We start from the raw sequence: 25587 nt of genomic DNA on the forward strand, positions 1-25587 counted from the left end.
AGCAACATCTTGAGGGCCATAGGTTTCCCACCTCTGATTTATTAGAATTAGCAAACATGTCACAAAACAACTTTTCAAGATTGGGGAAGAACTGTAGCTTAGTGGTATTCCCTTTTCATGCAGAAGGTCTCAGTTTTGGCCCCTGGTATCTCCAGGCAGCATTGGGATATTAGTAGTAGTAGTAGTAGTTGTAGTATACCACCCTATACCCACAGGTCTCAGGGCAGTTTACAACATAAGAGCACAATATGAAAACACAAAATACATAAAAAAAACCACAACCCAATAACAACCCCCCCCCCAAAGTAAAGAGAAACATGGCAGTTTTTAAATTAGCAAAGATTATTATTATTATTATTATTATTATTATTATTATTATTATTATTATTATTATTTCACGCCACCCCAATCTGCAAGTACTTCAAGATTCCAGGGGTTCCAGGTGCTTACCCAGGGTTTCTGTTTCCTTTTGAAAATGAGGCACATATATCTTCGTGATACATGGTTTGTTTACAGGATTCACCACAAGACCCAAAAGGGACTTCTTTCTCCCATAGCTTTGGATTCAAACAGAAATCCGCCATTGCTCTGCCTCTCTGCCTTTCAAGCCTGTAGCTTTTGCATCTAGGTCACATCACACCCTTGCCTTTCTAAACTCAGGCTTTATCTGTTGAGGGAGGGGACCCCCAGCCATTTGCTATCTCACACGAGCCCCTCTTAATGGCCCATCAGCCAAGAGGCTAGCTTGGCTTGATTAGCTTTTAAAACTCTGGCACCCACAAACTCACAGCAATACATATATGGACAAAAGTTCCAAAGAGTTCACATATAAACCCGGTCCCTTATTTATTCAGTAATCTGGTGGACAAATTTAAGATGGTCCACACCCAGACACTAATGGAATCCAATGGATTTCTGAATGCACATGGGGAGTTTCCAGTAGAAAGTGCAGGTGGCCCTGCTGAAACCTTTGCCATCCTGGGGAAGGCAGGGCACATCAGGCTTTTGACACGGTTGTCTCTCTGAGCTCCCTCTCTGCCACTGTGGAGCTGGATGATGATGAGAGCACAAGTGGGAAAACGTGAAGCACAAGTAAACAACATGCCTACTCTGTGGTGTTGAGGTGACAAAGAAGGGCCATTTCTCTGCCTCCATCGCATCCTCAGGTGTCCAGTGCAGCTTTTCATATTGTCTGTGAACTGTTAACATCTCCTCCAGGAAATGGCATTTTAGACCTTTTGGAAGCCCACCGTAAGTTATTTGCAGTAATCTGAGTGCCGCAACCACACTTACTTGATTATATAAAATTTCACCACAGCACACAGTGAGATGAGTAATGTAAGCTTTTTGTCAGAACCGCAGTGGAATGGAAACAGCACTGCATGAACAAATAGGCAGCAGGGCAGAAATCTATGCCTCCATGCATTCCTGTGTCCTATGAAGCATCTTCAATAAAAACACAATTTCATATGTAAGAACAACGTCAAATCCAATACAAATATACAGAATTAGAGCTATGCACCCACTTCAGTCAAAACCTCAACTCAGCCCCAAATTGGGCTAATTCAGGCAGTTCCAGGTTTGAGGTGGCCCCAGATCACCAGAAGTCAGGTTGGAACACCTGGAGCAACCTGGAGCTGAAAAAAGGCAGGGTGGTTGGGCATTAGGGGAGGGCGAGAAGCAGAGGCAAGCGTGCATTCTAATTAGAAAGCAACTCCCTTTAACTCTCTGGGACTTCATTTCATGTATGCATGCACAGTGGCGCTCTCAGGGTAGCATGGATAGGGTGGTGTGGCTTACCTGGCTTTGCAGCTCCACACATCACTATCAGGGGAGGGGAGGGGCAGCTGGGAACTCGGTGGTGTGTCAGTGCAGTGATGGAGCCAAGCTGCACTCCTGCCACTGTACCTGCATCATGCAGAGCTTCCTATGACCTCTCCATCCTTCCTCTCAGTAACCAGAAGTGATGTTGGGAAGCCTGGGTCTCTGCCTCTCAGAGAGATAGAGAAAAAGAGATATAGATATACCGTATTGGCCTGAATATAAGCTGCATCTGCAAATAAGCCACACCTTTAAAATTCGGGGTGGGGGGACTACAATACCTGGATATAAGCCGCTCCCTTAAAATTCTGCATAAATGGAGTCATCGACGTCATCCATGGAAAGAGATGGGGCAAAGGGCGGGGGGCAGAGCTGTGATTCTGCTTCCAAAAGCTGGGAGCCTCCCTCTTGAATTCCTGGCCAGGCTTTCAGGCTCCTGCTCCGCCCATGAGGAAGACAGAGGGAGGGAGGCATCCGGGTTTGTGAGGTTGTGGGAACTTGTGTCCAAAAAGAACCTGCAGAGGCATGGAAGGAGGATTGAGAGGAGATCCCATCTTTCCGCCGCTGCCCCAGCCCTTTAATTAAAACTGAAATAGTTGGTGTGTGAAAGCCAATTTTTGTAAAGTCACGAATTTAAGCCGCACTTTAACTTTTCACGGTCGGAATTTGGGGGGAAAGTGTGGCTTATATTCAGGCCAACACGGTAACATCAGAGCGGTTTACAACAATTGCACATAAAACCATGTAATAAAAACCAAATAAAAAAAAAGTTAAAAGCAGAAATCAGCTGTTATAGAAAGATGCATGCATAGGCCTGGCAGAATAGAAAAGTTATCAGCAGGCATTTAAAAGTTGGCACAGAAAGTTCCCATCTCTACTGGCAGAGTATTCCATAAAACTGGGCCATTGGCACTGCAGGCTCAGTTTTTTGTTGTCACCAACTTGGGGAATTTCCAGCTACATTCTTGCAAATGATATCAGTGATCAAGCTGGGATATAAGGGTTCAGGTAGTCCCTGAGGTACCCTGGATCTAAACTGTTCAGGGATTTTAAAATTAATACAAGGGCCTTGAACCTGTTTGTAGATGGGCAGCCAATGCAGAATAGTGCTGTTGTTGTTGGCTAGATGCCTCCATCAGCAATCTGGCTTCTGCATTCTGCTCCAGCAGGAGCTTCTGAAGTGGGCCCAAGGGCAGCCCCACATACAGCACATTGCAGTAATCCAGCCTCAGGGCATGTTGCGTTGAGAAATCAGGTAAGCAACACAACTCTGTGTGTGTGAAGGTGAAAACTACAGCTACTCCTTTCCCTTCCCTCTGCCAACCACACATTTAACCATTAGGGCTGTTCCTCTGGATCAATACAGTGTTGAATCTGGATCAGGGCCACCCCAAAGTGCAAGATCAGGCCCCAGATCAGGGGGTCCATGCACAGTTTTGATAAGAATACCCACTACTAGACTACTAGTCACTGGGAATCGCATGTTGGTGCTTATGTCCAGCCTACAGGTTTCCGACAAGCATCTAAGTTGGCCACTGTAAGAACAGGATGCTGGACCAGATGGGCCATTGGCCTGATCCAGGAGGGTTCTTCTTACGCAGAGGCTGCTTCCAGGATAGTCCTTGTGAGCGTCATGCCATGTGCCCCCACTCTTGCACTGCCTGCTCTTGAGTGTTGTCAGAAGACTCCAGTACATTTGTTCCTAACTTTCTCTTCATCTCGTTTTATTTATTTAATAGGAAATGTAAATTACCTTGTTCAAGAGGCAGAGAGACAAAACAATCTCTGTCTTGGATTATGCACACGTCTTGAGGGGCCCCGCTGTGTTGTTTAAATGAAACAACTTTTTTATTATTTAAAAAAAAATCCTTTTCACTCTAATTAACATTGGGTGAACTGAAGAAATACTGGCGCTGTGATTACGTAAATGCTTGTCTTTATTGTCAGCTTAATACATTTATTTACAGGGCCCGTGTGTGCGTTTGGTGGATTGCCACTGTGTGGCTGTTCAAATGAACAAGAAGCACTTGCTGTTCGTTTTTAGCATGGCAATCAGAGCTTTATTAAGATTTCGTTATAAGCATGCAATGGGAAACTCGTTCAGCCAGCACACAACTTGCCTATGTCTCCCAAGAGTTGTTAAGATCATTCCTCATTTGACCGGATATTGAAACCTGCCCTTGATTACTGTAGCTTTTCTGTGCATTTATTTACTTATTATTTGTACTTATATCCCATCAAATGGTTCCAAGGGATGGAGATACACACACACACACACACATCACAATTAAAACAGGTCCAAATGATCATTAAAATCATACAGTAAAACCATGAAGCAAAGCAAGAACAAAATTAAGAAAAAGGCAACACAGAACAGTGATGTAAGTGGTAGCCACAGGTGTGGGTAAAGAGATGTTTCTTGAGTGATAGTTGAAAAGCACACATTGATGTTGTGAGATGCACCATCAGAAGGGAGGTCATTCCACAAATGGACCCCCATCAAGGTGAGGAAAGATGAGTGCAGTCCTAGTGCTCAGATATAGGACCCAATGTCCTACCCACAAATCCTGGCTGGCTCTATTGTTAAGCAGAATGAATGGACGTCTGAGGCAGCTGATTTGGGGTCACATATTTGTTCGCTATTTAATGTATTTATTTATTTTTGTATCCTTGCTTCCAGGCAGAGGCATTTGTGGCGCTTTCTGCCTCAGGTGCTAAATAACTTGGCCAGCCATGTACACTGTGCTTCTGGTGGGGTGGAGAGGGGCAGGTGTTGTTGCTATTTGCTGTTCTGCCTCATGCAGAAGAATGTATTGAGTTGGCCCTGACAACAAGAACTGGCTGGCTGGATTGATTGATGTTCCCCTTCCCACTAGCCAAAGGGAATGGTGCTGATCCTCATGGGAGGAACATGTAGATGTCATGACCGGGATATAGGTCATTGTCATGGGGAGGCCATTCCCAGTGGTATCACTGCAGAAAACATAATGTCTGCTCCAGTTTATAGGATTACAATAAAACAATCTAACCACGGATCAATCCAATGAATGCAGAGATGGGAGAGGCATTCAACTCACATTAAAGGCAAACCTACCTAATTCACACTTTTCTGAAATAATACGCAAACCTAAATAGAACCATCTCCTTAAATTTGCCCTTCTCTAAATCCTGCCATGCAGTTCTCCAGCCAAGTAATGTGTACTGCATGGTATTAGGAAAAATTGGCTTGCAAAAGTATATTATGGAAAATGTGCATTTTAGGAGAAATTTGCACTAAAATGCTGATGAGCTTTCAAAAGGACATCAGCCACAAACTGATGTGGAAATGAGGAGAACGGAAACAAGAGAAACCAAAACAAATGTAAGAGTTCCCCATCCCTGCTCAGATGTAAATGTCATTGAGTTCAGTGAGACTTACTCCCAAGTAACAGTGAACAGGACTGCAGCTTCAGTAGTAGTATTTTTAATTGTCATCATATGACAAGCTCTCTATCCTGCTTTTAAAAAAAAAAAACCTTCAGAGAAAAAACCTGAGAAAAAAACCAACAAAATGCATTCATCCTCTCTGTTTGACCAGAAATGTACTGAGTCATTGCTATTTCTGCTCAGCAGCCCTCCAGTCCAAAAGCTGCAGGAAGTAGAAAGGAGGCAAAAGAAGTTTCTCAGTCACAGCTGGGTCCCCTCCACCAGCCCCTCAGGCTGCTGACCCTTAAAGAATGCTGGCTGTAGCCAAATTAGCAGCAAGCTAGCACTTTTGCTTCCCACTGCTGTTAACACCAAAAAGGCAGGCAAAGGAAAGAGAAATCTCAGGCAGCCTGGGAATGCACATGACTGCTGTTGTGTCCCTTTAATCAAACCACAGGCCAGAAGCCACCTGCTTTGCAGATTTGATCCATGATTTCAAAGCAGCTTCTGTTATCGAGTGGAATATGTGGATGTCGGGGGACCTAAGAATGTCCAGGCTCCACCACATGATCCAAAGTTCAGGTCAGATGCTGTGAGCCCATCCCAGGATGCTCCAGTTCTGAACTCTGAAAAGCCTCCCCCCCTAACCACCATGGCAATGTCTTGGTCTTCTGCAACCATTCCTTGACCTAGCACAGAGATGGGGAACCTTTCGCCTTCCTGGAAGATGCAGTACCACTAAACCTAGGCACCTGCAGTGATGGTGCTGTAACACAACAAAGATCAGGCTCTCCATTCCTCTGGCTGCCATGGTGTAGGCTGGGGGTCCTTTTCAGCCAAAGGGCCACATTCCTTTCTAGGCTAACTTCTGAGGGCCCAATGCCAGCAGAAAGTGAGGCCAGAAGAGGCAAGGCACAAATGTTGATTTTACCTTTCAACACTAGGCCTGTTTCTACACACACTCAGAATAACATCCAGATAAGCAGGAAGCATGATCAGAGTTCAAGTGACATTTTCTTGCAAGGCAAGAACACTCAAGTAGGATGCAAAGCAGGCCCAGAGAGAGGTGTGCTCTGCGGAAAGTCCCAAAGGCCAGATAGAGGGGACTGGAGGGGCCCACATTCCTCATGTAGGTAGTAAGATTGCTGGGCTCCAGGACTAGAGTCTAGGATTGGAAACTCCAGTTCTTTACACCCACAAGAGACGTAAGCATTCCCAGAGGACCAGTATCCAATTTCTATGCATTGTGATCCTGCTTCAAAAACAAATCCATGTAATTTCAGAAAGGCAAGATCTTCGAAGGCGAGGAACATATATGTCAATTGTTAAGTATAATTGTTTAATGTACATTGAAATGGGAAATAACTCCAAAGTGTCTATACGTATACTGTGAAACACGGCATGGGAATTTCCATTGAAGCTAAAGAAGAGCTGAAGAGAGAGCCTAACATTAATCATTAAGGGGGGCTGTATCTCTGTGCCTCACTCACAAGGCAATGAGCTCAGAATCACACAAAAAGGATTGTATTACAAGTCTATGCATATGCTAATCTGTGGGTTTCCATCTTGGGTGGAATGGATCTTTGTTCTCAAGCTACTGAAGGGAATGGAAATACTAATCTCTCTCCAGGAAGCTGGAATGGATAAGAGACAGAGCTTTGATTTTTAGCTCCGGATGCAATATGTTTTGTAAAGTGCCTTATACCTGGACAAGTATACAAATTATGCATCTATCTGAATGTAACTTTATTTGTTTCAAGTTGTTTTGAAGTTAAGTTCTGCAGTAAAACTTGTGAAGCATATGACTGAACTGGGAAAAAATTATTTCAAAGAAGAGTCCATTTTTATTCATCCGATTTGCTTCCATATGCACAATATTAATATTTTCAATATTCACATATTTATTTGCTAGAGGCTCTCAGGACCATCTGACCTGTTCTGCCTAGATGGGGGTTAAAGTGCATGAATGCCACATGCAAATCATCATGCATGTGACAATTCGAGTGATGGTTTTATGAATAAAAAAAAAGATCACTGGTGTTTTCTACACACGCATTACAAAATGAACAAAATGTTTCCACCATATTTTTTTGCAGAAGCATGTGTTTTGTTGTGTCTACCTGTATGATCTCTTTGTTTTATTCGAGGCTTACACTTCCTGCATGGATGTGCTCTCCGAGTAGGGAAAAACACTGTGTTCGAAACTGTTCATGGATACATTCTCATTTTCCAAATGATTAGGCCTTTCAGCAGTCTGTTAGCCAAGCATACCCATTTCTTTACTTGGAAGTTTGCAGAGAGAGAGAGAAAAAAAATCCTGCTCCCCACAAAAAAAGCAAAAGAAAAGATTCATGTTATTCCAGTTTCGTGACATGCAGTAAACCTTTGCCTCAGCAGGCTTTTGTCCAGTCAGAAGGACAGCTGTGTGCTGATTGTAAAAAATGAGGCTGAGCATTGAAACTGACAGATTCCAGATGGGTCAGATCAGCGGTTCCAGAAACAAGAGAGAGAAAACACCCTGGCAGGATTGTACAAAAACTTTTAGCAACCTTATGGGCAGTTTGAAATAGGATCAGTCAGGCCAAAGCTTGTTCATGTAATATTGGATTTCTTAAACAAAACTCCAGAAGATTGTTCACTTCTCCACATTTCAATGACTTTGCAAATTCTTTTTTCTTTTAAGTCCTTGTGAAAATTTATTAGCATTTTAGTGCAAATTTCTTCTAATGTACATGCTTGAATGCTGTTCTGCAGCTTCAGTAATAAAGTGAACAATGCTGTTCTGCCTATTATTTACATATTTGCAAAGCAATTTTACCTAATATCCCTATTTTTCCACAGCGGTTTTCACTAGTGTATTTTTGTATGTCACTAACATTTGCATTTTAATGCACACTTTACCCAGGCAATGTGCATTTTTGTATATATTGAATGGCTGGAGAACTGCATTCCAAAATTCCAAAATGTATTAATTTCAAGGGATGCTTGTATTTTGGTTTGGACTTTGTATTAGAAAGTGTGAATTACGTAGATTTGCCTTTAGACTGAACTGAATCTAATCCCCACCCTTACATAGTGGCATGTGGCATTTCTTCCACCTAATACTCTCCCTTCATTAGTGGTGCACCTTGGTAATATGGTGCCCTACAAGAGGCCAAAATATGATGACCCCTGCCTGCTAGCCCATGTGGCACCTTCCCAAAGCTGGGTAAGGGAGACACCAGGCTTTGGTAAGCAGGCACCAGGCTCTGGCATAGTCCTAGAACCCCTTGTCTCCTTCCCAAAGCTAGGCAAGTACTAACTAGGTTTTGGGAAGAAGGCTGGAGGACTCTGTCAGAGCCTCACTAGGCTTTGGGAGGGAGGCAGAAAGGAATCCCCTTGGCCTCTGCACCCTGTGTGGGGGAACCACGTGTGTTGCCCTAAATCTGTCTCTGTCTCGGAGGGCATTCTGTCCAGAGTTCCATTCCAATGTTTGCAGTACAGATAAAGCCTTTAGAAACAAGCTTGCCATTTTTGCATTACACTGAAATAGCCTCGAGAATACAAATGATCTGAAATGTTTAAGAGGGATCAACTTAGAGACTTCCATTTTGGGAAGCATGAAAAGCCATCTATTTCAACACCATTGGTGTTGCAACTTCAGTAATAGCTTTCCCTTGGACAAGCATCAATTTGCAGATATTTATTATAACTGAACTCTTAATTACTTGAGGGGCAGAAAGGCGCAAGATGCTCATATTAGGAAGGATTCTGCTATAAATAGCCAGAGACTCAGACAGAGAGAATTTGCTAGAGTGAAAAGGAGAGAGCCGAGCCATGTTGGAGGATTTATTTGTATGTTTGTTTCACTTATTTCCCTGCATATTTTCTTGTTTAGAAAGGTCTGCAAATGTGGCTGCATGGGGCCTCCCACTAGGATGGATGAGAAAATAGAAATGTTTACATTTAAAGGCGAACTTACCTAATTCACACATTACAAAACAATATGTGGACCGAAACACAGCCGTCTCTGAATCTTGTAATGTAGATCTCCAGCCAACAAGTATACCGAAAAGCATGCATATATTAGGGAAGATTGCTTTGCAAAAATGTGTTCATTGGGGGAAATGCATACAAATATGTACTTATTAGGAAAAATGGACACTAATATGCTGAAGAAAAATATGAACTAATCTGGAAATGTGGCGAACTGAATTTAAGAATGGAAAAACACAAAACTGAAGGAAACCAAAATTGTCAGAATTGCCTTTCCCTGTCTCCCATGCAGGTTTACCTGGTCAAATCTGCTTAGGTTCACAGTAGAACTGTGTTGGGATGCTTGCAAAATTCTCCATATCCAAAACTCTCTGTGGATTTTGGAGTTCCAAACTGACTAGTCTCCTTTCCAAAATAGAACCAATGCTTTAGGAATCCTCCAGTAATCTGGCTTGTTTTTGTTTTTAATTTCTGGCTCCTATATAGAACCATTTCCCACACTCTATGTGTTCCTCATGTGTGCATCACGGTAAAACCCTGCAAAAAAGCAATCTGTGCCATCATATATATGTATAGTTCTGTCAAAATTAGTTTGGTAGGAGTGCATACTGCACATGAAGTAAAACACCACACCAAAAATAATGGTGAAGCAATTATATATAGGATTGCATTAGGATTGCTTTCTTGTAGGGTTTTACTAACATATACATGCAAAAGAACTGAAAGCCACAACAAACTGACCACACTCTGTGGAATTAACTTCAGGAATACTAGTGAAACTGGAATTCAGAAGTGGGACAGAGGCTTAAGAGGAAGCAAACTCATGGTGCAATACAAGAGGGAGTTGAAGAAATTTACTCAATGGAAAGCTGCCTTATGCTGAGTCAGACCTTTGGTTCATCTAGCTCAGTACTGACCATGGCAGGTATGGGAAACCTTTGGCTCTCCAGGTGTTACTGAACTGCAATTCTCATCAACCCTGGCAATTGGCTGTGCTTGATGGGACTGATGAGAGTTGTAGTTCAGCAACATCAAGAGAGCCGAAGGTTCCCCACACCTGATCTGTGGTGGCTTGCAGAGGTCATCCAAGGTTTCAGGTGGAGGACATTCCTATCCCTCTGTGAAAATGCCAGGGTCTGAAACTTTGCATGCAAAGCTGATGCTGTATCACTGAGCTATGACACTTCTCATTCCTACAGAAGAGCCATAGTTCACTAGTAGAGCATATTATTTACACCTAGAGGTTCCAAGGTTCAAACTGTAGCATCTCCAGGCAGGACTTGGAAACCTATCAGAGTAGAGAGTGCTGAGTTAGATAGACCAGTGGGTCTGATTCAGTACCAATGCAGCTTTCCATGTTCCTAACTATGTCAGGTTGGCTTCAATTCTCTCTGGAGACACTTGTTTTCCACCTTCTCATTCCCAACCCCCAGCCCCTAATGCTAGCATTAATAGAGATCAGCTAATCAGCTTTGAGGATTGCCAAAGCAGATGCTTTCCCATGAACCAGTTACATTTTCTTAGGCTGATCTCCCTCTCTGCCAAGCTTTTCTTAAAGCTAGCATTTTGAGCAGACTTTTCCCTGATTTTGCAATCTTCTTTACAGACCAAATCAACGCACGTTGTATTAAATAGCTCAGAAGACTTTGAATGACCCTGTTCTTCTTTGATTTGGGGGAGCCGTTGTTTGTGTGGCTCTTACTGAGCGGGTCTAAGAACTACCTACTTATTCATTGATCCGTCTTCGGATCAACGTCTGTGTGTAAGAGAGACGTGCTAGGTGAATAAGCCCCATGCTCAGGCAGGCAAGTAAATCAGGCAGTCACTGAGCAAATAAACCATATTTATTATTCATTCAGATTGTATTTGTCTGAAGTTATAGACTCTTCCTTTCCCCTCAATCTCTCTGCAGGTATGTGAGTTCTGCCACTGAGCGACAAGGAGGCACATCCATGAGGAAGGTAATTCCTTGCTAAATGACTGTCCTATCCTAAGAGAAATCATTCATTGCTATGTGTTGATAATATAGAGTTGTCTCTAAATTTGTGTCTATGCTGGTGGGCACATCTGACAATCCAGTGTTATGTGTGTTGGTTTTGAAGCAAAGGCTAATGTAGATTTTTCTCCCCCAGCTTATCACTCTGCAATGTACTGCTGAAATGATGGATTTGTAAGCCAAGCCATTCCTTGAGTATATAAGAAATGCTTAGCTGGATTACTTGCACCAGAGAGCAATCAAGCAAAGCTTTTTGTTCCCAACAGCAAAAACTTTTGAAGAATGGGCAGAATGGGCAGTATCCAATGCACTTGTTCCATTAGCATGATAATTTGCCCTTGTGCAATTGAATTTCCCCCCTTCTTCTCCACCCACACCCTGCACCCTCCTCATATCTGCTCCAGAAAGCTTGGGGGAAACCCAGAACAGATTTAGGGGGCATGCTGCGGTGTGGAGAGGGGCAAAAGTCTGGTTGTGCAGGCATAAATCATTTTGTAATTGAACAAGTTACTTAGTGCTGCATTGGATACAAGCCCATGGGTATAGCAGCTCCCTTTTTGTTTGTCCCCAATATCTGTTAATCAGAGAGATTCCGCTTCTGAATACTGCTTCTGAGGGGTGTGTGGTGTGTTAGGGGTGGTACCTCTGGTGGGGGACATGTGTTCCTTCTGAGGTAGTTGGTCCACCTTTGGTCCCCAGTGTGCACTCAGCTCTCACCTGTGGCTCCTGGATGCTGTCAGTGTGCCACAGCAGCCACACCCCAGGAAACTGCTTCAACAGCCTGTCTAAACCAGGTAAGGGTAGCAGATGGGTCTCAAACTCTCGGTGATTTAGGGAATTTCCCTGCACGTGAAGACAGGCTCTGGCAGACTGAGCGGACAAGACTAATAGTGGGTCACGAAGGCACATGTCATAGAGAGAAGCGAGGGGCGGATGTGGCTCGTCAGCCTGGGAAGGTAACCTATCTAGGAGCAGGTAAACTCTGATCTTAAACCTCTGCTGCCTTATGGGGGACATCTCTGGGAGAAGAAGAGGTTATGGAGTAAACACTAAGCAAATATAGAGTGGAGTTCCTAAGACAGTTGTATGGCACCTTGTATGCCTCCTTTGGGCAACTCCTGCAGCCAAGCTGGTGCCAGATGTATTACTTTCCTTTCCTTTGGACCACATCAGCGAGGCCAAGGGGAGGGGTCTTGTTATCTGAGCAGCCTAGGACCTTCATGCACACTGCCCAGGCTTGCTCTCCAAGGAGGTCACTTCAGTGCTGTTAGCGCAGCGGTTTGACTTCACCCACAGAGGTGCACTGTCTATTGAGATAGATGGATGCTAACTGCTTCTGAACATGGAAGCTCCATTTTGCTGGCACACCTTAATAGATGTGGCATGCATCAGAATGGGTGCAGTGTAAAAATAAATAAATAAAATCAATAAAAGCTGCTGTTCAGAGATCTGGCCATCCATTCCCTCTGAGCTGCACATTCCACACTCTGCCCAATTCTGTGGTTTTTTTCCTGTGTTTTTTTTCTTCTTTTCTTTTCCAACTGTCGTTCTACATTCTGAATCCACCAATATGGCTGCACTGGATTCGCTCCCAATCCCAAAATGAATAAGGCCAATTTGAGAGGGTCCAGGCTTGGCAGAAGCCAAGTGGAGCAGCTCTGGGTTGCTGTGGGTTGGGTCAGACTTCCCAGAGCAATCTGGAGCAGGCAGCAGGTGGGATGGAGAAGCAAGCAGTTATAGCATGTTCCACCACAGGGAGTGCAAAGGGAAGGAGAACCCAGCAGGATTGAACCCTTCACTCATCAGCTGTTGAGCAGAAGATTCAATCCTGTGGAGTGCCTTGCTTCACAAGCAGCTCTAGGTACCGAGAACACTCAGTCCACACCAGCATGGGTATATGTTTGGTGGGGGGTTTTCTTCCAAATATTTTTTGAACTTCTACAAACCTCAGAGTTCATTCAAGTATACAGTGGTACCTCTGGATATGGACGGGATCCGTTCCGGAGCCCAGTTCGCATCCTGAAGTAAACGTAAGACGGGTCTGCGCATGCGCGTGAGGTCATTTTGAGCGTATGCGCGAGCAGCGAAACCCGGAAGTAACGCGCTCCATTACTTCTGGGTCGCCATGGAGCACAACCCGAAAATATTCATCCCGAAGCTACTTCAACCTGAGGTATGACTGTACTAGTATTCCCCACCACCACTTGTTTCTCAATGGACCCATGTTGGTTAAAATCCTGATGACACCCACAACCTGAGTTTGCTGTAAGAAGGAATGGGTTTCTTTTCCTGGTTAATTGTGAGCTGCATGGTGATTTCCCTCTTGCTCCCTGTCTCCCCCAATCTACTGCCAACAGTAGGTTAGTCTGAGTTTGAGCATCAGGAATCAGAAAAAAAGATATTTCTGCCTGTTACTATCATTGCACCATTCACGATTCTTCAAATTTCTGTTTCTTCCTAGTAATCCATGTTTCCCACCCCCCATACAAAGTTCCCTAACCCAGAACTTCCCAAACTTGGGTCTCTAGCTGTTGTTGGACTACAAATCCCACCATCCCTAGATAGCAGGACCAGTAGTTGGGGATGATGGGGGTTGTAGTCCAACAACAGCTGGCAACCCAAGTTTGGGAAACCCTACCCTAACTAAGATTTATTTGCATGGGTGCTCCGCCCCATCTACTGATTGTACTGGTCTCCCTTTTCCATATCTTCTCCAGATCTGCACAATCCCTTTTGAGAGGAAATGCCCCAAGCTGTATCTAGGGAATTGTATTCATTGTGGGGGGGAAAGGTTTGCTAGGTAGAAGGGAAGCAGTGCTGTAGCCAAGTCTGGGCAGCATCTTGTGGTATGGCTCCAGTTTCTCCACCTCATCTCTCCTATACCATATACTCGGAGGCTCACATATCCTCGACTGCATTCAGTTCTTCCCTCAAATCACAGGATGAGGTCCAAGGCAGGGGGAGCAGACACCTGTTCATGTGGCAGAGTTCCCGACCTGCACCCCACATGCCACTAAAATCTTTCCTGGAGAGTAGGGAGGCTCTTTTTTGCTGTGACTAGGGACATAACCAGGGACTAGGAGTCTTCTTCATCATCAGGTGATGGAAGCAAGGACTCCAAACCTGAAAGGGAAAGGCACTGCAGGGGCAGTCAACAAGAAACTGCTCCCCAATGACCCTGTGGGACCGGTGACCCCCCCCCCCCAGCCTGAGGATGTTGCACTGCTTCCACAGTCCCTGGAAGACCTGTCCCTTCCCCACCCTGTTACAGTAGGAGACTACTAGGAAAGGCTGGGCCCCTTTAAGTAGAGCAGCCTCTTGCAGCACAGGTGTTCTTAGTGATTAGGCTGCTGCTGATCCCTCTGCTGAAAAAGGGCACTAATTCAGCTTGTTTCTTTCTGGGGTAACTTCAGTTTGCTGCATTCCCTAGCTTGCCAGGCCACAGAGCAGGTCAAGAGGATGAGTAAAGCAAATGTAAGTCCTACTTGTGCAATCAAATTTCCAGTGTTCATGTGAATGCCACTCATGGGATCCATCTCCAGTGCAGCATGGCCAGCACCGGGGGGGGGGGGGGCAAGGCATAGTTCTGCAGTTAGGACCCACTTGGCATGGAAGGAGAGAGGAGCACTTAACTTCCAGTGTCTCCTCTCTCCTGCCCTGGCTGAGGAACTTCTCACTTACTATGCAATATTGCCTGGATAAAAATAGAGGGGGAAATTGTGTATCTGCAGTCCTATGTAAGACTGTGGTAGCAAATTCCATAGTTTAACAATGACTGTGTGGTGGCCTGCTTCTTTTTGTCTCTGCAGAACCTCCTGCCATTCTGCTTTGTTGAATGGCTCTGGGTCCTGGTTTTATGAGATGGTAGGAGAATATTCTCTCTCTCTCTCTCTCTCTCTCTCTCTCTCTCTCTCTATCTCTCTATCTCTCTCTCTCTCCATTTTCCCTCACAGTAGATTCAGCTGGTTGTACTTAGAAGAGCTGCAATTCAAACCCACATTCAGCCACATTTTACTCTCTGGTGAGGTGGCAAAGGAGTTTGAAGGGAAAGGGTGCTGCCATTTTGTGTCCACATATATGCTTTTGCCTGGAGATGGTGCACTTGAGCTATGAGAGATATTCTCCCCTTGCTCCTCAGGTTTAAGTTCTAGAGATCTGGACAAGGGATCTGGAACTGAAAGGAAATCCACTTGTGTGTTTGTGCACTAGTGGGATGTTTTAAAAGCATCCACGGGGTCTCTTTATGCAGCAAAATAGAGTTTGTGTTTTATCAAGGACAGAAACCCCCAAGTAGGGCTTGCCTCAGTTGAGTGGCAGGAAGAATGAGGCGGAGGGGGTAGGGCTAAGAGTGGTCTCCAGCACCCTCGTTCCATTACTGCAAGGATTTATGATAGTGCAACAGAACCTTTCTCCTCCCCCCCTTCTCCATTCCATATGCAACCTGCACCCTCCACAAATCTGCTGCAGAGCGTGAGGGGGGAAAACCTCAGAACAAATGGAGGGGGGCCTGTAAGAGGAGGAGAGGGGAGGAGTTTTGTTGTGTAAAGGTTAATTGTTGCTTTAAGAGAGCAAGAGATTTAGCACTGCTTTGGATACAAGCCCCGAAGCCAACGAAAAGCTGGATCCATCAGTTTAAAACAGTGCAGCTGTTTAAGATGACCATTCTGCCAGATCTCTCCCCCTTGCTTTTTGAATTGGCTTTGCTGAGGCATTTCCCTGTGGTTACCCTGGGTATCTAATCCAGCCCCTTGAATATGCACGTCCAGATGCTGTTGGGAAGAGTCAGAGCGGGGGGGGGGGGGTGTTCGTGAGATGTTATTGCTGCTTGCCAGGAGGCTGCTAAGAGTTTTATGGGGTTCCCCCCTTCCTCTGGGCTATTCTTCATGGAGTGAACGTGGGGTAATTAGCTGAACCGCCAAATACTCTGAACAGAAGGCCTGGCAGTTCCATTGGCTTTGCAGTGCACGTCTTGCATTTTAAACTCCATTCTAAGTAATCGAGAGCAACATTGTGTAGCAAAGTGCGCAATTAGGTAGGCATTCAGGATTTCAAACAAGGCACAAACTTTGAGCGCAGCTGCTGATAGCATTCATTTTCTTCAGACTTGATTTGTGTGGCTTTTGACAGGGGATGAGTAATCTCTTGCATCTGAGAGTAAATTTTGTCATTTATAGATGCAGATTCAGCTTCCAGACAGATAATAGGTTGTGCTACTGCTTGCTTTTTTTAAGTTACAGCTTAGGAAGTGATCCGTTAAGATTCCATAAACATTGCCTGTAGGTCTAAACTACTTGGGAAACTTAGTGGAGGGTTTTATGAAGGAATCAAACTATTGGTTAAGAAGATTTTAAAGACTGTAACAAATGACATGTTTTCACTAGGTCAGCAAGTGCTTGATAGATTTAAGCCAAATTTTGAATTGAGCAAGAAATAGAAAGCTCTTAACTTTAGCCAGTCACTCTCTTCTGGGGGAGATGAGGTAAGCAATGATATCTTCAACCCCCTTTATTCCAGGACTAATGGGACGCGGATGGCGCTGTGGGTTAAACCACAGAGCCTTGGACTTGCCGATCAGAAGGTCGGCAGTTTGAATCCCTGCAACAGGGTGAGCTCCCATTACTCGGTTCCTGCTCCTGCCAACCTAGCAGTTCGAAAGCACTCAAAGTGCAAGTAGATAAATAGGTACCGCTCTGGCGGGAAGGTAAACGGCGTTTCTGTGCGCTGCTCTGGTTTGCCAGAAGTGGGTTAGTCATGTTGGCCACATGACCCAGAAGCTGTACACTGGCTCCCTCGGCCAGTAAAGCGAGATGAGCGCCGCAACCCCAGAGTCGGCCACGACTGGACCTAATGGTCAGGGGTCCCTTTACCTTTACCTTTATTCCTGGACTGGGAAGCAGCCAGTTCTTCACCTGAAGTTGCAGGGAATATAGAGCAAAACTGTAAGTTATATTGAAATACATTATTATAAGTCCCTATTAAAAACACAGAGAGCAAGAAAATGCAACTGCCAATAGGGATGAACAAGTCAGTTTTGATTGCTTGCCATTTCTCATTTTTTCCAATCTTTAGTATAGTTTTCCACATTTCTACAGTAGTTTGCAAAGCCTTTTTTTTAAATTCTCCATGAAATGTAATCAGCAAATTTCTCCTAATATACACGTTTGTATTCAGTTTCCCCCTAATACACACATTTTTTGCAAAGTAATGTCCCTAACAAAGTGTATTTTTAAATAGTATCTGCATTTTTACACACACTTCACCTAAGTACATGCATTTTTGTGGATATTACTTGGCTGGTGAACTGCATTGCAAAAGTTTGAGAAGCACGAATTTCAAAGGATGGCTAAGTTTCTAATCACATGTTGTTTAGAATAGTGTGAATTATGTAGATTTGCCTTCAAGTGCAAAATGAATCAAATCTTCCCCACACTTAGCTGCAGGAGGGAGATGCAACTTTACTAATAGCAGCAAGGTATGGATGTTTCTACACCATGAGAGGCAGTGAGCAGCATTGTGGAAATGTTTTAGTGTAGAAACAGCACGGAAAAGGGCTCAAACACAGTGCAGACAATTCATTCCCTTGCCCTGTGCCTAGATTTAACAATGTCAGGGGAAAAATGCTAAGCACATCTATGTCCTTGAGTGGCTTACTCCAGAACAGTCCGAGCTCAGCTCATTGATATCTGTAGAACTTCAATGAATGGTTTTCAGAATTGCACGAAGAACGTATCAGCATAATAATAAAAAAGCTTTGCCATTCTTGCTGTGCATACTGAGTTATGATTATGCGATTTGATAGAGGCACTGTAGGAAATTGTGAAGCCTGTGGATAAGAGATTGACAAATAATGTTTATTTATTTATTTTCTTTCCTCCTTATCGGAACACAGTGCTCTTAGCCCCTTATGAATTACTATCTTCCTTAGCTGCCTCAGCCAAACATTGTGAGACATTAAAAATCATCACTTATCTGATCATAAGAGAAGATTGTGCGTCACGTTCATTGGCTTTCTCTGTGCTTGTTTTGCATTTGGGACTTCTGTGCATCACTTTCAGCTGCATCTAATTTTTTCGCAAAGCAATTACTAGCAGGTGTGAGGGCAGCATTTTCCTTGGGATGGCATCGTGTCTGGAAATGGGGAATAACCCTTTGTACTACTCCCCACTGCGGTCCTGATGAAAACCATGCAGCTTGCGTGTGACTGCTGCTAAATGACACCCACACCATACATTGAAAGTACCATGATGCAACTTCAGTAGTCATGTCTTCCCCCCAAGGAACTCTGGGGACTGGCATGTGCTAGGGGTACTGTGAATTGTTAGGAGACCTCTATTCCTCTCACAGAACTGCAATTCCCAGAGCTCTCTGGGAAGAGGAATTGACTGATAAACCATTCTGGCAATCTGGTGCCCTCCAGATGTTTTGGACTATAACTCACACCATTCTCAGTCTTGTGTTCAGCACATTTCTATACCAGCTTACTTTAAAAAAGGTCCTCAAGAAAATTAGTTAGGATTTTACTATTCATTTATTCTAATATACACGTTTTTGCAAGCAATATTCCCTACTATTTTTGAATGTTATTTTCACTAATGTGTGTATTGTCCAGTTTCCCCTAATATTTGCTCAAAAACCTTCGGGTTTTTGAAATATGGCAACCCTACCATTGCCTGCTGGCCAACACAGAGTCTCTCACCCCTCAAAGAATAGGGGCCACTACCTCCTTGCTGAGATAGTCTAGCATCCTCTGTTGATGGTTCCCAGAACGGGACTTTCTAATTAGATTTGAGTGGCCATGGTGAGTATGAAAGGAGCGCGGTAGAGAAGATGCTACTTGAAATATTGACAAGGATGGCTAAGCTGCAGCCTTCCAGATGTTTCTGACATACAACTCCAGTCAACCCTGACCATTGGCTGTCCTGGCTGGGACTGATGGGAGTTGTAGCTCAGCAACCTAAGCTCTTTGATTTAGGATTTTAAAGCTGACAAGAAAAATAGTCTGGCAGCCATGAAGATGTCTCAAAAGATGGCTCATTACAGCTTAGACCCATCAGTAATCAAATACACATTTTCTGTTGAGCCACGCAAGAGAAAAGTTGTAAAGCAAGCATTTAAGGTGCAAAATGCTGCAGAATGCTACAGCGAGGCTCCTCACGGGGTCTCTGCCATGGGAGCATATTCACCCAGTGCTTTTCAAGCTGCAGGGTCAGATTTAAGGTGCTGCTTTTGACCTTTAAAGCCCTTCACGGCCTAGGACCCTCGTACCTACGGGACCGCCTCTCCTGGTATGCCCCACGGAGAGCCTCAAGGTCCATAAATAATAACACCCTAGTGGTCCCAGGCCCAAAAGAAGTTAGATTGGCTTCAACCAGAGCCAGGGCCTTTTCAACTCTGGCTCCAGCCTGGTGGAACGCTCTGCCTCATGAGACCAGGGCCCTGCAGGATCTGATTTCTTTCTGCAGGGCCTGTAAGACAGAGTTGTTCCGCCTGGCCTTTGGCTTGGAGCCAATTTGATTCCCTCCCTCTCTCTCTCTCTCTCTCTCTCTCTTTTTCCCTCTTTCTTTCTTTTCCTTCTCCTCCTGCGATGAGGCTACATTTTAAAATTTAAATGTTCCATTATTTTAATGTTGTATTTTATTTTTGTTTTTAAGTTGTAATCATTCATCTTGTTTTTATTATTGCTTGTAAGCCGCTCTGAGCCCGGCCTTGGCTGAGGAGGGCGGGGTATAAATAAAAAATTATTATTATTATTATTATTATTATTATTATTATTATTATTATTATAAAATGGGTGTTCCGTCACTTTGGGAAATTCCAGCTAAATGTCATAACAGCAACATGTCCCCTCTATGACTGGCCCATACCCAGCAGAGTACTTAGCATACTTATTTTTCCAGCCCTAGTCCATTTACGTAGTTCTCTATGTGGGAGAGGGGAGAAGAGTAAATGTTGCCAGTGGAACTAAACCGTGTGTGAACCAAAACCACACACTCAACATCCTGCATTGCAGGCACTAGGCACTGATAATGTGCTGCTTGCTGTGGTTTAGAAGGAGCCATAAAGTATACTGTTCTGTCTCGCATTCAGATACACACCCCTTCCTGTTTTCTAGAGCAGTTTGAAACCGTGAGTTCTTTTATGCCAGTATGAAGCTAGATTATACTGAATTCAGACCCATCTAGTTTATTACAATTGTTGCAAGTTATTTTCCCTAACATAATGGATTTATGTATGTTACTTTCACTAACATATATCCTTTCCCCTAATAAATGCACTTTTATGCATATTGATTGGTTGGAAAACTGCAATGCCAAATTCAGAGAAGTGTGGATTTTGAAGGACAGCTGAGTTTTAGTTTGCACATTGGTTCAGTATTGTGAATTAGGTAGCTTCTCATTAAAATGCAAACGAAACTGAATGTCTCTTCCACACCTACTGACAGTTAGCAACTCTCCGAGGTGTGGTCTTTCAGTGTTCTGCTATTTGAGCTCCAGTAGCTGGAGGTGCAAGAAATGGGGCCACGTATGGCCAAGGCATATGCCCTTCCCTTGCATTATGACCATCATGCTGTACTGTACAGTGGTTGCTTTTTAAAATAATTTCCCATGCATTTTCCTAACTCACAGCTCAATGAACTTGCTTAGACTCCTCTATCATCCCCAGAAAGCCCTCCTTAATTATGTTCCCTTGAACAATATAATTCAGTGTGCAGGAAGGAAAACAAGAAGAATGAGGCTGATTGACTCCTATTTTTAGACATACTAATCCCTTCTGCTTTCTCTGATCTCTTTTGCTGGCCTGTTCACCATCATCTTCAGAGTCTTTTACAACAAACCAGAGAGGGGTGTGCCTTTGTTCCTTTGAATAGAAATCCTTCAATTGGTTCCAATAGAGCTTTGGGGGGGGGGGTACAAATCTTTTACACCGCAAGGAAACCATCTCACAGATGTTCCAAATGTTGCATTTACTTTGGATAATTCCACTTCCAAGTGTTCTTACTTGCCAAAGTTGGAAAAGGAGCTGTGTTGGGCCATACCATGAAATCCTTTTGAACTGGTCTTTTCCATGAATGTATTGTGAACCGCCAACTTGTGTAAGTTGCACAGTTCTGCAGTTAACCAAAAAGACAGCTAGAATTTGCAGTAGGCTCTCATCCCCCAGATGTCACATAGAAGGATGTGCATTTTCAAAGTACACTCAGAAGTGGTGTACATGATTTTATGATCACAGTTATCCTGTGATAGGTTAGTCTAAGAGAGAGAGACTGGCCCAGAATGACCTAGTGATTTGAATCCTAGTTTCCTGTGTCTTAGTCCAATGCTCTAGCCACTACACCACACTAGTTGAGTAAGGCCACTGGGCCATCTTAATCTCAAGGTTGTGTTTAAGCCCCATGTTGGGCAAAAAGATTCCTACATTGCATGGGGTTGGACTAGATGACCCTCATGATCCCTTCCAACTCTACAATTCTATGACTCTGTGATCTGGCAGCAGCATTCCAGAGTCCCGAGCAGAGGAGGTCTTTCCCAATCCTTCTAACTGAGTTCATTTAACTAGAAATGCTGGACAGGGCTTCAGGTAACTGCATACAATTTCTACCCTGGACCCTTCCTTTCCAACGCCATATAAAACTTAAGTTATTTAAAAGCATTTATGAACCACACACCCACCACTGGCACACTGGAAGCTTGCCCAGAAAGGCATAAACACAAAAAAGGCTCCCCACTCCTTTCATAGTAACTACTTTCCCCCAAATCCTCTGAGGCTAAGGTGGCCACCTGAGTGATGTGCTTCCTGAGCCATTTCCATAACACACTGCGGTTCAGTGACTCAGGCGTGACAGTCATGCTACGCTCATGTTTCTGAGGTTGTTCAGTCATATCCCACCGTTGCAGTTACTTAAGTGGGGGTCGGGAGAGCAGGAGGCTATAGCTGAGCAATTTTTAGGGAAGGACCCTAAAAGGTTTACACACAAACAGCCTGTTCTTCCATTGATTCTGATGGCCAGTTGGTACTAATACAGTACATCATTAAAACATTTGGCCATGCTGTCTGTGACCAATAAGATCAGACCCTATTTTATGTCTGACCCTTGAATTCCTGATCCCACCCCCCACCCCCACCCCCGTATATATATTTATGCTGCTGCTTATTGGCTTATTGGTTTTAGGTAGTTGTATTTTGTTTTAAGGATGGGACGCAGGTGGCGCTGTGGGTTAAAGCCTCAGCGCCTAGGACTTGCCGATCGAAAGGTCGGCGGTTCGAATCCCTGCGGCGGGGTGCGCTCCCGCTGCTCGGTCCCAGCGCCTGCCAACCTAGCAGTTCGAAAGCACCTCCGGGTGCAAGTAGATAAATAGGGACCGCTTACCAGCGGGAAGGTAAACGGCGTTTCCGTGTGCGGCTCTGGCTCGCCAGAGCAGCGATGTCACGCTGGCCACGTGACCCGGAAGTGTCTCCGGACAGCGCTGGCCCCTGGCCTCCTGAGTGAGATGGGCGCACAACCCCAGAGTCTGGCAAGACTGGCCCCTACGGGCAGGGGTACCTTTACCTTTACCTTATTTTGTTTTAATGCTTTTAAAAACACTTGTACACCAATTTTGGGTGTAGCCAAAGTGTGCAGAGCAACAAATATAAATTTGCAGGCTAGTGTCTGCCTGTATTCATCGCTCCCTTCTTCCATCCAGACAAGAAAATATTAACAGAATTGAAGGGGATGTACCTGCCAGCCCTAAGCACAACAGGGCCAGTGGGGGATGTGGACTGGGCCAAATTAGGAGACTTGGAGGACCCCATTTGGCCCATGACCCTGAGATTCCCCACCTGTGTCCTATAAGCAGAGCACTTGTGTTCTCCAGCCATCAGTCTGAGGCTAATAGTGCCATCTTGTTGAGTTCCATCTTCCATGGAACTCAAGTTAGTTCCGTAGCTCTGATAGATATGTACAGAATTTGCACGGCTGAGCTGCCTCCTTTCCTGCATTTTTATCTTAAATTTCAGGCTAGATGGTCAGGGAAGAATTTTCTGACAAAAAAAGAAGACATAGTACGCCGGTGCAGTGATCTCTGCTGGAGCTTTCTGCGTGGTTATTTGTGCCAGAAGAATGCCATAAAACATCTTCTCTAACAGAAGAACAAAAAGAAAATTCTCCAAAACCCACGACTGGGCAGGGCCCCTATTAAGGGCCAACCAGAATGTCACAGAATTGTTCAGATTCCCCAGGTGTCCTCATCAGGCAAGACATTACATAAATCAAGGGGGGATGAGGAAGAATCATACTAGGACACAGGAGACCAGGGTTCAAATCCCCACTTGGCCATGAAGCTCACTGGGTGAACTTGAGCCAGTCATCATCTCTCAGCCTAACCTACCTCTCAGGGTTGTTGTGGGGATAAGAGGAGGGGGAATAGAACCATGTGTGCACCCCCCTTGAGCTCCTTGGGGGGGGGAAGTGATATATAAATGCAATACATAAATGTGTACATAAATTTGTTTTTACAATATCTTGCCTGTCGAAGACTTCTGGAAAATTAAAATCATAAGTTTGTTTTATTTGGGAACAACACACTTAATGTTCTCACCTAGAACATAACAGAAGAATGTACTGGATTAGGCCAAAGGCTCATCTAGTCCACCAACCTGTGCCTATGGGAAGCACTTGTGGTTGTCCCAACTGCTATTCAAAGACACCTTGTCTCTGATAGTGGATGTAGAACACAGCCATTGTGGCAAGTAGCCTTGTCCGACATGAATTTATCTAATCCCATTTAAAGCCATCCAAGTTGGCGCTTACTTCCATTAAAGCAACACATAGCGGTCCCTGGGTCATTATCTGAGGCTATATTTTTATTTTTTTATTTTGCGATGCTTTCTCGGTGGAAAGAATCTGGACCAGAGTCCACCAAAAGCAGCCAATAAGTCTGTCTTCAGCCAAGTAACAGCCAAGGTGGGAGAACTGATTCCTAAGGGGGGTGGCCATTGCTCGCCATTAAAGAGAGCTCTCAAAATAGGTAATAAGGGTAGGGATGGGGGGGGCGCAAATCTGATTCATTTCACATCTAAATGTGAACCTGCATAATTCACACTGTCCAATACAATATTAGAATCAAAACAACAGGTCTTTGGGGTCTTGGACAAAAGTTTTCTTTCCATTTCTTCCTTCCTGATCACTTTCTAACTGGATTAGTCAATGCATTCAAAGCTGGTTGTGTTGCTGCCCTGCTTGTGGCCTTCCCAAAGGCATCTGGTTGGCCATTGTGGGGAGTTGGGTGCTGGACTAGAGGGTCTTCAATCTAACCCAGCAGGGCTCTTCCTATGTCGGTTCTGCAGGCACTGTGCACATTTTCTTGTGTGTGTGTGTGTGTGTGTGGCTTTGCCTTCCGGCTCTGCAGTCTGAAAAATGAGTTAATTCATGAGCTCTTGATAAGGTTGGATGTGATTGTCTACGTCCTCCTGCTGTCTGATTTTGATTTATTCAAAATAATTCCTGCTCATGGAAATTTACTGCATTGTGTAGGGTGCACTCAAACAGATTGCAGGGCGGTCACTGCTGCTTATTGATTCTGCTGCAATGTGGAAGCTTCCACTGGGGGGGGAAATGAAATCAGCGTTCTTCTAGCCCTTTGTGGTTGCAAACTTCACTTTGAAACCAGAAAAGCAGGCAGAAAACATGAGTTGGTTTAAAATTGACTCAGGCACACATTGCACAGGACATAATGAAAAACGGCATGTAGCCGGGCCACTCAGCCATGGTGCCCTGTTGAAAGTCACAGGCAAAGGCCTTGAAAAACCAGTACATGCTTGCTACCTCCCCAAGGCCATGTCTTTGTGGCGTGCATCTGTTCCCACTTCTCTCTTTCTGGATAGTATTAACACAACTCCACAAACTCTTATACATAGATTTATTGAAGATTATTAAGGCACGTGTTGAAATATTACTCACATTCCAATAGGCTGTTCTATGGCTCTGAATGAAGATGGTTAGAAGCTTTTTATGAAGTTCTCTGTGGAGTTCTGTAAGGACGAAGTGAGTTCGCCCTTCTTCTTGGGTTTGCCATAACTAGACTGCCACTAGATGACAAAGGAGGAAGGGAGGTATTGTCCTGCTCTCTGGCAGAGCCAGCAGAAAGTAGAATATTGCTGTGCCTACATTTCCCAACCTGCCTTGGGATCTAAAAGGGGGGGCATGCACTACCTTTCCTTAAAGGGGCAGCATTGGTATTCCTTCTACCTTAATACAGTGGTACCTTGGGATGTGAACGGGATCCGTTCGCATCCAGAAGCAAACGTAACTAGTGATGGCACGTCTGCGCATGGACGCATCGCTTTTTGCCACTTCTGCGCATGTGCATGATGTCATTTTGAGCGTCTGCGCATGCGTGAGCGGCGAAACT

At 44.4% G+C, this 25587-nt stretch overlaps 1 protein-coding gene across 8 annotated transcripts in view; it reads left to right on the top strand.

The window, feature by feature from the left end:
• The window catches only part of LOC310836607 (connector enhancer of kinase suppressor of ras 2-like), a 310451-nt gene that overhangs the window by 246684 nt on the left and 38180 nt on the right, over positions 1-25587 (top strand). For all 8 annotated transcript variants that reach the window (XM_083722107.1, XM_083722108.1, XM_083722106.1 and 5 more), the window contains one exon: positions 11114-11162. In XM_083722107.1, coding sequence (XP_083578233.1) covers positions 11114-11162 — 49 coding nt within the window. The remainder of the gene's footprint in view (positions 1-11113; positions 11163-25587) is intronic.

Source organism: Podarcis gaigeae (assembly GCF_964106915.1).
Source record: "Podarcis gaigeae genome assembly, chromosome: Z".
In the NCBI taxonomy this organism is placed as follows: Eukaryota; Metazoa; Chordata; class Lepidosauria; order Squamata; family Lacertidae; genus Podarcis; species Podarcis gaigeae.